The 15,639-nt window shown below is 43.0% G+C and overlaps 1 protein-coding gene across 3 annotated transcripts in view; it reads left to right on the plus strand.

Annotated features, from left to right (window-relative positions):
* chl1a (cell adhesion molecule L1-like a) overlaps positions 1 to 15,639 on the plus strand; it is a 138,820-nt gene that overhangs the window by 48,543 nt on the left and 74,638 nt on the right. For all 3 annotated transcript variants that reach the window (XM_035740681.2, XM_035740679.2, XM_035740680.2), the window contains exons 2-8: positions 2,366 to 2,562; positions 3,421 to 3,529; positions 3,693 to 3,880; positions 4,016 to 4,138; positions 6,130 to 6,300; positions 9,002 to 9,113; positions 9,276 to 9,457. In XM_035740681.2, the coding sequence (XP_035596574.1) occupies positions 2,481 to 2,562; positions 3,421 to 3,529; positions 3,693 to 3,880; positions 4,016 to 4,138; positions 6,130 to 6,300; positions 9,002 to 9,113; positions 9,276 to 9,457 (967 nt within the window). In that variant the 5' untranslated portion in view covers positions 2,366 to 2,480. The remainder of the gene's footprint in view (positions 1 to 2,365; positions 2,563 to 3,420; positions 3,530 to 3,692; positions 3,881 to 4,015; positions 4,139 to 6,129; positions 6,301 to 9,001; positions 9,114 to 9,275; positions 9,458 to 15,639) is intronic.

Raw genomic sequence — 15,639 nt, forward strand, 5'->3', positions numbered from 1 at the left:
TTAGGCGAGCAAAATCTAGAGACTTTCTTAGATATTGTGCACCAGCTGTTGTTTACAAATATGCACAGACCGCCCCCCTCGTCTTACCGGAGTGTGCTGTTCTATCTTGCCGTGTAGCGTACATCCCTCTAGCTGAATATCCATGTCATTATTCAGCCACGAAACATAAGATATTACAGTTTTTGATGTTCCGTTGGTAGGATATTCGTGATCGTACCTCATCTAATCTAATCAAGGGTAATCCCAAACCACTGGCATGTTTTACAACAATGATGTACCAATGAATTACACCCGTTGAGAGAGGATGTGTGATATGGGACATTACTGTTATTCAGAAGAGAGTAAGGAAAGACATGGTGATTGCCTAGCCGGGTTGCTTCAGTATTTGCTTGGGCAATGGTGCTGTTTAAAAAAAAAAAATTGCTGTCTGAGGGGTAGTCTATCAAACTGTACCCAGTGCATTTTATATATGATTTTACTAGTACATATAGGCAATTTAACCATTTCGCTTCCGTTTATTTACTGATTTGCAAAGCAAATTGTCCCTTGGGCAATTCAAGATTTACTTTTCTCCACTAAAAGTCAGTATAGGGATGCTGTTCATGTTGCCGAAATGGTCTATGACTCTGTGATACAGTACACGCTTTTATTTTTTGTTTTCCTAGGCTACCTGGCAAAAATGCTTGCTCACTAGCCCAACTTCCTTTCATGAACAATGATGCGCCAGGCCAGCTAGTTAACATCAGCCTACTACATCTAACTATATATTGAACTTCCATTCTCTCAGGCCAGGGGCACAATGTAGGAATTTATGGTTGGATCAGAATTACTGTTTATAATCGTTTGCCAATAAGTAATACCACAAGTTCAAATCCCTATCTCCATCCATCCATGGCTAATTTAGGAAATGGACGATTTTAGTTAGCTAGCCACCGGAGGACAATGGCACAACAAGATGTAACAATTAAAGGTTGACCGATTAATCGGAATGGCCAATTTAATTAGTGCCGATTTCAAGTTTTCATAACAATCGGTAATCGGCATTTTTGGACACCGATTATGGACGATTACATTGCACTACACGAGGAGACTGCGTGACAGGCTGACCACCTGTTATGCGAGTGCAGCAAGGAGCCAAGGTAAGGTGCTAGCTAGCATTAAACTTATCTTATAAAAAACAATCAATCTTAACATAATCACTAGTTAACTACACATGGTTGATGATATTACTAGTTTATCTAGCTTGTCCTGCGTTGTATATAATCGATGCGGTGCCTGTTCATTTGTCATTGAATCACAGCCTACTTCGCCAAACGGGCGATTTAACAAGCGCATTCGTGAAAAAGTACTGTCGTTGCACCAATGTGTACCTGACCATAAACATCAATGCCTTTCTTAAAATCAATACACAAGTATATATTTTTAAACCTGCATATTTAGTTCATATTGCCTGCTAACATGAATTTCTTTTAACTAGGGGAATTGTGTCATTTTTCTTGCGTTCTGTGCAAGCAGAGTCAGGGTATATGCAGCAGTTTGGGCAGCCTGGCTCGTTGCGAACTGTGTGAAGACCATTTCTTCCTAACAAAGACCGTAATTAATTTGCCTGAATTTTACATAATTATGACATAACATTGAAGGTTGTGCAATGTAACAGCAATATTTAGACTTAGGGTTGCCACCCTTTAGATAAAATACGGAACGGTTCCGTATTTCACTGAAAGAAAAAACATTTTGTTTTCGAAATGATAGTTTCCGGATCTGACCATTTTAAAGACCTAAGGCTCATATTTCTGTGTGTTATTATGATATAGTCTATGATTTGATAGAGCGGTCTGACTGAGCAGTGGTAGGCAGCAGCAGGCTCATAAGCATTCATTCAAACAGCACTTTCCTGCATTTGCCAGCAGCTCTGCACTTTGCTTCAAGCATTGCGCTGTTTATGACTTCAAGCCTATCAACTCCCGAGATTAGGCTGGCAATACTAAAGTATCTATTAGAACATCCAATAGTCAAAGGTATATGAAATACAAATGTTATAGCGAGAAATAGTCCTATAATAACTACAACCTAAAACTTCTTACCTGGGAATATTGAAGACTCATGTTAAAAGGAACCACCAGCTTTCATATGTTCTCATGTTCTGAGCAAACTTAAACGTTAGCTTTTTTTACATGGCACATGTTGCATTCAATGGGGCAACAATGTCATTCTCAATTTTACCAGACAGCTGGGATACACATACTGATGCTTTCTCCAGTGAGATACATTCAGCCTCTTGCAAATTGAAGGAAAATGACTCCATGAGTACACACCACTGGGTTACTGACAGTTTTTATATTTTCCTGTGTCTCTGCACATCTAGGTCCTATCCCTCTAAGTGTTGACAGCTATCCGCTGATCTAGTGGGTCAAAGCTGTGGTGCTGTCAGTAGTGTCGCCTGCTCTCCTGGACAGTCTCTGCTCAACGGCGGTGGAGTGATGAGGTCGCTGTGGAGCTTGGGCCTTGCTTTCCTCTTGGCCTTGACCTCCAGGGCCGGAGGACTCGATATCCCCCTGGAAGGTAAAGTGCAGTATTGGCAACTTACACTGAGTGTACAAAACATTAAGAACACCCCACCCTTTTGCTCTCGGAACAGCCTCAATTAGTCGGGACATGGACTCTACAAGGTGTCAAGTTTTCCACAGGGATGCAGCTGTGTCAAGTTGTCTGGATGTCCTTTGGGTGGTGGACCATTCTTGATACACAAGGGAAACTGTTGACTGTGAAAACCCAGCAGCGTTACAGTTCTTGACACAAACCGGTGCACTTGGCACCTACTACCATACCCCAAAGGCACTTCAATATTTTGTCTTGCCCATTTTCCCTATGAATGGCACACATACACAATCCATGTCTAAATTGACTGAATGAAGTGGATTTAACAAGTGAAATCATTAAGGGATCATAGCTTTTACCTGGATTCACTTGGTCAGTCTATGTCATGGAAAGAACATGTTCATAATCTTTTGTACATTCAGTATATTTCATAGTCTATAGGGGAATGTTTTAGACACACCCTATGCCCATGATGGGCAGTGAAGAGAGAGTATATGGTCCAGCTGTCAGAGACATGGCTAACTAAATTCATGCCTATGACGGGTCATTTACTTCAGGCATGTGTAACATGCAGTGCAAGATTGGTATGTCTTGTTGGTTTAATCGCTGTCTGCACTGCAGTTCATTATTAGCTCAGACATGTGGGCAAATAGAGCTAGTTTCTCAATATTAATCTTCCAACAAGCATAAGTTATACATTTCCTGCTGTACATTGCACAAAACATGACCAAATCCCCATAATGGTAGTCAAGTTGTTAAAGTGTTTGTTTGATGAAAGCAATATGGAGACGAATGTATGATTTCTATCTTTTCATCCTGCAGTGGAGCAGCTACCGACCATAACAGTGCAGACCGCTGGCCCTGTCATTGCCTTACCCTTTGAAGGCAGTTTTTCCATGAGATGTGAAGCCAAAGGCAACCCACAACCAGTGTGAGTGAGATGACTGCGATTCGTCCTAGGATCTCCCTGTTTTTTGCCCTTATGCTTATGGATTGTTCACACTATCAGCATTAACCCAATGCTTATTGTTGCATCTCAAGCTAAATATCATAACTGTAACCAAGCATTACAAAATGCTTCATTGCCCCAACAGATACAGATGGACAAAAGATGGCCAGGCCATAGATCCCCTCTTCGACTTGGGGGTCAAAAAAGAGAGAAACAATGGGAGTTTTGTGATTCATAGCGGGCGCCTTGCGCAGTTCCAGGGGATGTATCAGTGCTACGCTTCAAACAATCTGGGAACAGCAGTATCAGAGGAAATTGAACTCATTGTACCAAGTGAGTGCCACTCTCATGTTGTAAGAACCTAGCATAGTGAACAGTTTTGCATCTTACAGCAAGACTGTGAGTGTTACATTTGGAATCCTATCTAAAGGTGTTGACATGAGTAAAACATGCCTAACCATTGCACAGGTACCCCAAAGTTCCCCAAAGAGAAGATTGCCCCAATAGTTGTCAAAGAGGGCCAGCCTGTGATTCTGGAATGCAATCCACCACAGGGGATCCCTCCACGAAAGATCTACTGGATGACTATTGGTGAGAAAATAGACCACTAGTTCAATCTTTACAGCACCATCCAACTGAAACAGTTTAGAAGGGAATATGTCACTTTATACACATTTCAATTGAAATAGAGTACAGTAACACTTTACATTAGGTTGCTCCTATACCTCTGTTGTAATATTGTTATTACCCAGGTCACAAAATAGTATTGACATGTTCTTATGTAGTAATTCAGTAGTTGTTTTAAATTGGCATAGTAATGGGAATGAGCTTTTTTGTTATTACACAAGAAGAATTAGGGCCGCTCAACATAGTTCCCTTTAAATTTGGACATTTTGTCACCTTTTTTCGCAATAGCCAAAAGAGGGTATAATGACATCACAGCACTGTATGAAGTAGTGTCTCAATGGGGATAAGGCCATATGCTTAGGCTCTCAGCCGTTCTAGTTCCATCTAGCCAAATCACACACTTTTCAATTCGGGAGGAGCTCAAAAAGAAATGCTTGTTTTTTTAGAGCTGAGAGCAGCTTCTCATAAAGTGGCCCAAATAAAAATAAGAAATTAAATACGAATTCTAAACTAGGAATTAGAAAATGAAATTTCCTGAAGAAAATCTAAGGTGAGTCAGTCTGTACCAGAGCTAGTTAATGCGGACCAGAGCTAGACCAATGATCCGAGCTATGCCCTGGACCAGAGCATTGACCAGAGCTAGTTAGTGCGGGGACCAGAGCTAGCTAGGTGCTAGTTACTCCCTGGATCAGAGCTGGACCAGAGCTAGTACGGATCAGAACTAGACCACAGTTAGTTCTTGTCCGCACTAGTTTTGGGCCAGGTCTGGTCCAGGACTTAGCTAGTAGATAGCTAGCTAGCTAGTCACTATTTACTATTGAAGCTATTGGAGCTTTTATGCACATATTAAATGGTTATAGTTTAAAAGGCACAAACTCAGCAAAAAAAAGAAACGTCCCTTTTTCAGGACCCTGTCTTTCAAAGATAATTCGTAAAAATCAAAATAACTTTACAGATTTCCATTGTAAAGGGTTTTAACACATGCTTGTTCAATGAACCATAAACAATTAATGAACATGCACCTGTGGAACGGTTGTTAAGACACTAACAGCTTACAGATGGTAGGCAATTAAGGTCACAGTCATGAAAACTTGGAACACTAAAGAGGCCTTTCTACTGACTCTGAAAAACACAAAAAGAAAGATGCCCAGGGACCCTGCTTATCTGTGTGAATGTGCCTTAGGCATGAGGACTGCAGATGTGGCCAGGGCAATAAATTGCAATGTCCGTACTGTGAGAGGCCTAAGACAGTGCAACAGGGAGACAGGATTTTTTAACGTAAATAATCAATACAATTTAAGACGGGATAAACTGCGTTCAATAGTGGATAAAAACAAAGTGGAGCGAGCTTTCAGGTCGCGCACCCCAACCACAACAGTACACTAGCCTCGACCCTCCTTCTGAACAGCCCTACTTGTTCATTTCTCAAAGGAAAAACATCATCCAATTTATAAAGACTGTTGACATCCAGTGGAAGCGATAGGAACTGCAAGGAAGTGCCTTAGATATCTAGATCCACATAGAAAACCCATTAAAAACAGAGTGACCTAAAAAAAAAAAAATCCTGGATGGTTTGTCCTCGGGTTTTCGCCTGCCAAAATAAGTTATGTTATACTCACAGACATCATTCAAACAGAAACGTCAGGGTGTGTTCTATTCAAATCTACTTATACTATGCATATCCTAGCTTCTGGGCCTGAGTAGCAGGCAGTTTAGTTTGGTCACACTTTTCATCTGGACGTGAAAATACCGCCCCCTAGCCTAGAGAGGTTATTGGCTGCCATATTTAAAGCCACAGTATGGTCAGTCATGTCATGTGACCCTAGTTCTTCCTTTACACTTCCAATAAGAAACACACATTTTCGGCTTGTTCAATATCAAACACAAATTGTCGCTTTCTGTTGCAAAACATTTTCCATTGTGTGTCTATGAAAACGATATATTGTTTCCTCCAGGTCTCCAACATATTGAACAGGATGAGAGGGTGTCCATGGGCCATGACGGCAACCTCTACATCTCCAACGCCCTGGAGAAGGATAGCCGGAGAGACTACTGCTGCTTCGCTGCATTCTCCGTCATACGGACCATCGTTCGGAAGACAGCCATGTCGGTGGTCGTCAAGAGCTGTAGGTTGACAGTGTAATGCCCTGCATCAATGTTTCTCAACCTGTTTTATACCAGGGACAGGCAAGCTATAGTCCTTCCTCTAAACATTAGACCAAGAGGACATCCTCATATTCTAAGTGCAACATTAAGGCTCCGATACACTTACATTACAAGTAGCACTTGAAAAAACGGATTAAATAGGTGTCTGTAAGACCGGTCAGCAACATACTACACCCAGGTTGAAATCCCTGCCCTACATGTTGAGTATGCTTTGAAAGGGCATGTTTAGGACACTAGATGCAGTGATGGTGTAAGGGGAGGGAGGAGTGCTGTCCCCACACATGTCAAAGACAATTGTCGGATTCAAAAGTCTATCAACATTATATATGGTTTTATTTTACAAAAGTGCAAAGTGTGCAGGTGAAAAAAGGTGCAGGCATGTACTTTAGATCAGAGGAATAGACATGGCTCCATTGGATCAAGGTGGGTCTTCATATTTAGTTTACATTTCAGTAAAACCTGCTTGTGAGTTAGATGACTGACAGCAGTGGGGAGTTGCTTTAACATTATATTTGACTTTAACATGAATGATAATATCCCATTACAGTTCATAGTATTTGACTGACTAAAGGCTCAAACTGATTTATAGGAAAAGTCAATACATGTTTAATATGCACACGTTGAATGAGATTCATCTATGTAATTTTATCAGTACCAGTCAAAAGTTTGAGCCACCTACTCATTCCAGGTTTTAAACTATTTTCTACACTGTTGAATAATAGTGAAGAAATCAAAACTATGAAACAACACATATGGAATCATGTACTAACCCAAAAAATGTTAAACAAATAAAAATACATTTTATATTTGAGATTCTTCAAAGTAGCTACCCTTTGCCTTGATGACAGCTTTGCACACTCTTGGCATTCTCTCAATCAGCTTCATGAGGTAGTCACCTGGAATGCAGTACAAATAACAGGTGTGCCTTGTTAAAAGTTAATTTGTGGAATATCTTCTCCTTCTTAATGTGTTTGAGCCAATCAGTTGTGTTGTGACAAGGTAGGGGTGGTATACAGAAGTAGCCCTATTTGGTAAAAGACCAAGTCCATATTATGGCAAGAATAGCTCAAATAGGCAAAGAGAAATGACGGTCCATCATTACTTTAAGACATGATGGTCAGTCAATCCAGAAAATGTCAATAACTTTGAATGTTTCTTCAAATGCAGTCGCAAAAACCATCAAGTACTATGATGAAACCAGCTCTCATGAGGACCGCCATAGGAAAGGAAGACCCAGAGTTACTTCTGCTGCAGAGAATCAGTTCATTAGAGTTATCTGCCACCCAAATAAATGCTTCATAGAGTTCAAGTAACACACATCACAACATCAACTGTTCAGAGGAGACTGTGTGAATCAGTCCTTCATGGTCGAATTGCTACAAAGAAAACACTACTAAAGGCCACCAATAAGAAGAAGAGACTTGCTTCTTCCAAAAAACACAAACAATGTACATTAGACCGGTGGAAATCTGGAGTCCAAATTTGAATTTTTTGGTTCCAACCGCTGTCTTTGTGAGATGCAGAGTAGGTGAATGGATGATCTCTGCATATGTGGTTCCCACCTTGAAGCATGGAAGAGGAGGTGTGATGGCGTGGGGGTGCTTTGCTGGAGATACTATCTGAGATGTATTTAGAATTCAAGGCACACTTAACCAGCATGGCTACCACAGCATTCTGCAGTGATACTTCATCCCATCTGGTTTGGGCTTAGTGGGACTATGACTCAAAACACACCTCCAGGCTATGTAAGGGCTATTTGACCAAGGAGAGTGATGGAGTGCTGCATCAGATGATCTGACCTACGCAATCCCCCAACCTCAACCCAATTGAGATAGTTTAGAATGAGTTGGACTGCAGAGTCAATCAATCAATCAAATGTATTTATAAAGCCCTTTTAATATCTGCCGACGTCACAAAGTACTGTACAGAAACCCAGCCTAAAACCCCAAACAGCAAGCAATGCAGATGTAGAAGCACAGTGGCTAGGAAACCCCCCCTAGAAAGGCAGGAACCTAGGAAGAAACCTAGAGAGGAACCAGGCCCTGAGGGGTGGCCAATCCTCTTCTGGCTGTGCTGGGTGGAGATTATAACAGTACATGGCCAATATGTTCAAACGTTCATAGATGACCAGTAGGGTCAAATAATAATAATCGCAGTGGTTGTAGAGGGTGCAACAGGTCAGCACCTCAGGAGTAAATGTCAGTTGGCTTTTCATAGCCGAGTGAAGGAAAAGCAGCAAACAAGTGCTCAGCATATATGGGAACTCTATCAAGACTGTTTGAAAAGCATTCCTCATGAAGCTGGTTGAGAGAATGCAGAGAGTGTGCAATGGTGTCATCAAGGAAAAGGGTGGCTACATTGAATAATAAAATATATTTTGATTTGTTTAAATGTTTTTTGGTTACTACATTATTCCATATGTGCTATTTCATAGATTTGATGTCTTCACTATTATTCTACAATGTAGAACATAGTACAATATTAGGAAAAACCTTTGAATACGTAGGTGTGTCCAAGCTTTTGACTGGTACTGTGTATATATATGCTAAGAGAATGTACCAAAACACTCAAGTGTGGACAAACACCTACTGCAGTTGCTCCTATGGTTTCAGAAATATACCTACTATACATCTTATGCCTGTCCTTTTCTGCCCATGGAAGCCTATGCCATTCCAGAGAGAAGACCGAGCCTTCTGGTACCCTCTGGTGTTCAGTCAGAGGTACATCTGCTGAAAGGAGAGGAGCTGGTGCTAGAGTGTATAGCAGAGGGATTGTAAGTGGAGTCTAATTATTTCTCAATTTAGTATGAAGAATATTTATTCATAACTTCAGTGACTGGATCTGCATAGAACATGTTGTATTACATTTTATAGAATAATGTGTGTATCATTTTTCACTAATCTTAAATCTCGTTTTCTCTCATCTTGTTACTCAGTCCAACTCCTGTGATTGAATGGACAAAAAGGACAGAGAAGCTACCGAAACGGGCAAATCTAAAAAACTATGGGAAACGTTTAACCATTAATAACATTGAAGAGGAGGATGATGGGAAGTACACGTGTGAGGCGAGGAACTCTGTTGGAGTCACAGTCCACAACTTCAACGTCATGGTGGAGGGTAAGTAGACTGAGGCAGGTTATACTTTCAGTGTGTCCCCCACAAAAAAGTTTGTTGTCCCCTTTACAATGTCCAAGTGCCCTTCTTTATACAGTGTATGTTTAACAGTTTTTAATACCTTTTTAAAACCTCTCTTGTGCTGTTGTGTTCGCTTACAGCAGCTACATTGTCAAAGGAAAACATTGATTTCTTATTAGAGCCTAAAGCATTCTAGAAGGGGTCATTTATCATCTTTACAATGATGGACAAATCTCCAGGTGACCGTCTTTGTTAGATACAAAGGATTATGGTTGCCATTTCATAGGTTGTGCTCCCCTGCTCAGATGTTAGATGAATCAACCAATGGTTGCATGCCACGTCATGGACTGTGCCGCCAGGTACCAGAATGCTATAACGTATGGTTTAGTTAGCTGATACATAAAAAATACCTTTCCAGGCGTTGTAAGATCTGGCATGGGTCAGCAACGTCTGAGCAGGGGAACACACCCCTAGACTGACTAAGACTCTCTTTACAGTGCATTCGGAACGTATTTAGACACCTTAACTTTTTCCACATTTTGTTTCATTACAGCCTTATTCTAAAATGGATTAAATAGTTTTTTTCCCCCCTCATCAATATACACACAATACCTCATAATGACAAAGAAAAAACAGGATTTTAGATTTTCTTTCAAATGTATAATAAAAAAATAAAAAAATGATATCACATTTAGATAAGTATTCTGACCCTTTACTCAGTACTTTGTTGAAACACCTTTGGCAGCGATTACAGCCTCAAGTCTTCTCGGGTATGATGCTTCAAGCTTGACACATCTGTATTTAGGGAATTTCTCACATTCTTTGCTGCAGATCCTCTCAATCTCTGTCAGGTTGGATGGGGAGTGCTATTTTCAGGTCTCTCCAGATACGATTGATGGGGTTCAATTCCGGGCTCTGGCTGGGCCACTCAAGGACTTCAAATCAAATCAAATGTTGTTTTTCACATGCTCCGAATACAACAGAGACCTTACAGTGAAATGCTTACTTACAAGCCCTTAAACAAAAATGCAGTTTTAAGAAAATACAACATAAAAAGTAGGAGATAAGAATAACAAATCATTAAAGAGCAGCTGTCACGGCTGTTGAAAGGAGAGGACCAAAGTGCAGCGTGGTGAGCGTACATTATTAATTTATTAATCAAAATGACACCAAACAAAACAAATAACACTACAAAAACAAACCGTGAAGCTCAAAGGCTATGTGCCCTAAACAAAGTCAACTTCCCACAAAGAAAGGAGGGAAAATGGGCTACTTAAGTATGGTTCCCAATCAGAGACAACGGTAGACAGCTGTCCCTGATTGAGAACCATACTGGCCAAACATAGAAATACAAAAATCATAGATAACAAAACATAGAATGCCCGCCCCAAATCACACCCTGGCCTAACCAAATAGAGACATAAAAAGGCTCTCTAAGGTCAGGGAGTGACAGTACCCTCACCCCCCCAAAGGCGCAAAACCTGAACCAATAGGGGAGGGTCTGGGTGGGCATCTATCCGCGGTGGCGGCTCAGGTGCAGGAAGCAGACCCCGCTCCACCACTGGCTCACCCCGCTTTGGTGACGCCTCTGGTGTGGGGAACCTCGCCGCCGCCCCTGGACTGGGCACCCTCGTTGCTGCGGGCCCCGGACTGAGCACCCTCGTTGCTGCGGGCACCGGTCTGGGCACCCTCGTTGCTGCGGGCACCGGTCTGGGCACCCTTGTTGCTGCGAGTCCCGGACTGGGCACCCTCGTCGCTGCGGGCCCCGGACTGGAGTCCGTCGCTGCGGGCTCAGGACTGGAGGCCGTCACTGGGGGCTCCGGACTGACACAAGTCATTTTTCCAGACGTTTCAGAAGTTTACATACACTAAGTTGACTGTGCCTTTAAACAGTTTGAAATATTCCAGAAAATTCTGTGATGGCTTTAGAAGCTTCTGATAGGCTAATTGACATAATTTGAGTCAATTGGAGGTGTACCTGTGGATGTATTTCAAGGCCTACCTTCAAACTCAGTGCCTCTTTGCTTGACATCATGGGAAAATCAAAAGCAATCAGTCAAGTCCTCAGAAAAACATTGTAGACCTCCACAAGTCTGGTTCATCCTTGGGAGCAATTTCCAAACGCCTGAAGGTACCACATTCATCTGTATAAACAATACTATACAATACTATGCAAGTATGAACACCATGGGACCACGCAGCCATGCTGACAACAAAATTATCAATGGAAATCAAATTTATCAACCCATGGAGGTCTGGATTTGGAGTCACACTCAAAACTAAAGTGGAAAACCACACTACAGTCTGATCCAACTTTGATGTAATGTCCTTAAAACAAGCCCAAATCATGCTCAGTAGTGTGTGTGGCCTCCACGTGCCTGTATGACCTCCCTACAACGCCTGGGCATGCTCCTGATGAGGTGGCAGATGGTCTCCTGAGGCATCTCCTCCCAGACCTGGACTAAAGCATCCGCCAACTCCTGGACAGTCTGTGGTGCAGTCTGTTGGTGGATGGAGCGAGACATGATGTCTCAGATGTGCTCAATTGGATTCAGGTCTGGGGAATGGGCGGGCCAGTCCATAGCATCAATGCCTTCCTCTTGCAGGAACTGCTGACACACTCCAGCCACATGAGGTCTAGCATTAGGAGGAACCCAGTGCCAACCGCACCCGCATATGGTCTCACAAGGGGTCTGAGGATCTCATCTCGGTACCTAATGGCAGTCAGGCTACCTCTGGCCAGCACATGGAGGGCTGTGCGACCCCCCAAAGAAATGCCACCCCACACCATGACTGACCCACCGCCAAAGCGGTCATGCTGGAGGATGTTGCAGGCAGCAGAACGTTCTCCACGGCGTCTCCAGACTGTCACGTCTGTCATGTGCTCAGTGTGAACCTGCTTTCATCTGTGAAGAGCACAGGGCACCAGTGGCGAATTTGCCAATCTTGGTGTTCTCTGGCAAATGAAAAACGTCCTGCATGGTGTTGGGCTGTAAGCACAACCCCCACCTGTGGACATCGGGCCCTCATACCACCCTCATGGAGTCTGTTTCTGACTGTTTGAGCAGACACATGCACATTTGTGGCCTGCTGGAGGTCATTTTGCAGGGCTCTGGCAGTGCTACTCCTGCTACTCCTTGCACAAAGGCTGAGGTAGCGGTCCTGCTGCTGGGTTGTTGCCCTCCTACGGCCTCCTCCACGTCTCCTGATGTACTGGCCTGACTCCTGGTAGCGCAACCATGATCTGGACACTACGCTGACAGACACAACAAACCTTCTTGCCACAGCTCGCATTGATGTGCCATCCTGGATGAGCTGCACTACCTGAGCCACTTGTGTGGGTTGTAGACCCCGTCTCATGCTACCACTAGAGTGAAAGCACCGCCAGCATTCAAAGTGACCAAAACATCAGCCAGGAAGCATAGGAACTGAGAAGTGGTCTGTGGTCACCACCTGCAGAACCACTCCTTTATTGGGGGTGTCTTGCTAATTGCCTAGAATTTCCACCTGTTGTCTATACCATTTGCACAACAGCATGTTAAATTTATTGTCAATCAGTGTTGCTTCCTAAGTGGATAGTTTGATTTCACAGAAGTGTGATTGACTTGGAGTTACATTGTGTTGTTTAAGTCTTCCCTTTATTTTTTTGAGCAGTTTACAACTGTTTGGCCATAATGACCATTGTTATGTTTGGAGGTAAAAGGGTAGGCTTGCAAGCCGAAGAACACCATCCCAACCGTGAAGCTGTGAGGCCAAAATTCACCAAACTTATTGTGGGAAGGTTGTGGAAGGCTACACGAATTGTTTGACCTAAGTTAAACAATTTAAAGGCAATGCTACCAAATACTAATTGAGTGTATGTAATCATCTGACCCACTGGGAATGTGATGAAAGAAACTAAAGCTGAAATAAATAATTATCTACTATTATTCTGACATTTCACATTCTTTAAATAAAGTGGTGATCCTAACTGACCTAAGACAGGGAATTTGTACTAGGATTAAATGTCAGGAATTGTGAAAAACTGAGTTTAAATGTGTTTGGCTAAGCTGTATGTAAACGTTCGACTTCAACTGTACATGTAGGTAGAGTTATTAAAGTGACTATGCATAGATAATAAGAGAGTCGCAGCAGCGTTCCAGAGGGTGGGATGGCAATGCAAATTATCTGTGAAGCCATTTGATTAGTTGTTCAGGGGTCTTATGGCTTGGAGGTAGAAGGTATTTAGGAGCCTCTTGGACCTAGACTTGGCGCTCCGGTACCGCTTTCCATTCAGTAGCAGAGGAAGCAGTCTATGATTAGAGTGGATGGAGTCTTTGACAATTTTTAGGGCCTTCCTCTGACACCGCCTGGTGTACAGGTCCTGGATGTCAGGAAGCTTGGTTCCTGTGATGTACTGGGCGGTATGCACTATCTTCTGTAGTAGAGTTAGCAAGATGTCGCCTCGTTTCGCATTCTTTGGAAACTATGCAGTATTTTTTTGTTATTGTATTATTTGTTACATTGTTACCACAGTAAATCTTAAGTATTATTACATACAGCCGGGAAGAAGTATTGTATAAATCAAATCAAAGTGTATTTGTCACCTGCGCCGAATACAACAGGTGTAAACCTTACAGTGCTTACTTACAGACTCTAACCAATGGTGTGAAAAAATAAAGGTGTGTGTGTGTGTGTAAGTAAAGAAATAAATCAACAGAAAAAAGAGTAGCAAGGCTATATACAGACACCTGTTAGTCAGGCTTATTGAGGTAGTATGTACATGTTGGTATCGTTAAAGTGACTATACATACTGTATATGATGAACAGAGAGTAGCAGAAGCGTAAAAAGAGGGGTTTGCGGGTGGTGGGACACAATGCAGATAGCACGGTTAGCCAATGTGCGGGAGCACTGGTTGGTCGGGCCAATTTAGGTAGTATGTACATGAATGTATATTTAAAGTGACTATGCATATAAGATAAACAGAGAGTAGCCTAAAAGAGGGGTTTGCAAATAGTCCGGGTAACCATTTGGTTACCTGTTCAGGAGTCTTATGGCTTGGGGGTAAAAACTGTTTTTAGCCTTTTTGTCCTAGACTTGGCACTCCGGTACCGCTTGCCATGTGGTAGTAGAGAGAACAGTCTATGACTGGGGTGGCTGGGATCTTAGACAATTATGAGGGCCTTCCTCTGACACCGCCTGAGGTACAGGTCCTGGATGGCAGGCAGCTTAGCCCCAGTGATGTACTAGGCCGTACGCACTACCCTCTAGTACCTTGCGGTCAGAGGCCGAGCAATTGACGTACCAGGCAGTGATGCTCTCGATGTTGCAGCTGTAGAACCTTTTGAGAATCTGAGCACCTATGCCAAGTCTTTCTAGTGTCCTGAGGGGGAATAGGCTTTGTTGTGCCCTCTTCACGACTGTCTTGCTGTGTTTGGACCATTCTAGTTTGTTGTTGATGTGAACACCAAGGAACTTGAAGCTCTCAACCTGCTCCACTACAGCCCCTTCGATGAGAATGGGGACGTGCCCTGTGCTCCTTTTCCTGTAGTCCACAATCATCTCCTTAGTCTTGGTTAAGTTGAGGGAGAGGTTGTTATTCTGGCACTACCCGGCCAGGTCTCTGACCTCCTCCCTATAGACTGTCTTGTCGTTGTCGGTGATCAGGCCTACCACCGTTGAGTCGTCAACAAACTTAATGATTGTGTTGGAGTCTTGCCTGGCCATGCAGTCGTGGGTGAACAGGGAGTACAGGAGAGGACTGAGCACGCACCCCTGGTGAGCTCCATTGTTAAGGATCAGCGTGGCAGATGTGTTGCTACCTACCCTCACCACCTGGGGGCGGCCTGTCAGGAAGTCCAGGATCCAGTTGCAGAGGGAGGTGTTTAGTCCCAGGATCCTTAGCTTGGTGATGAGCTTTGAGGGTGCTATGCTGTTGAACGATGAATTGTAGTCAATGAACAGCATTTTCACATAGGTGTTCCTTTTGTCCAGGTGGGAAAGGACAGTGTGGAGTGCAATAGAGATTGCATCATCTGTGGATCTGTTTGGGCGGTATGCAAATTGGAGTGGGTCTAGGGTTTCTGGGATAATGGTGTTGATGTGAGCCATTACCAGCCTTTCAAAGCACTTCATGGCTATGGAAGTGAGTGCTACGGGTCTTTAGTCATTTAGGCAGGTTGCC

The sequence above is a fragment of the Oncorhynchus keta genome, chromosome 28 (assembly GCF_023373465.1).
Source record: "Oncorhynchus keta strain PuntledgeMale-10-30-2019 chromosome 28, Oket_V2, whole genome shotgun sequence".
Taxonomy (NCBI): Eukaryota; Metazoa; Chordata; class Actinopteri; order Salmoniformes; family Salmonidae; genus Oncorhynchus; species Oncorhynchus keta.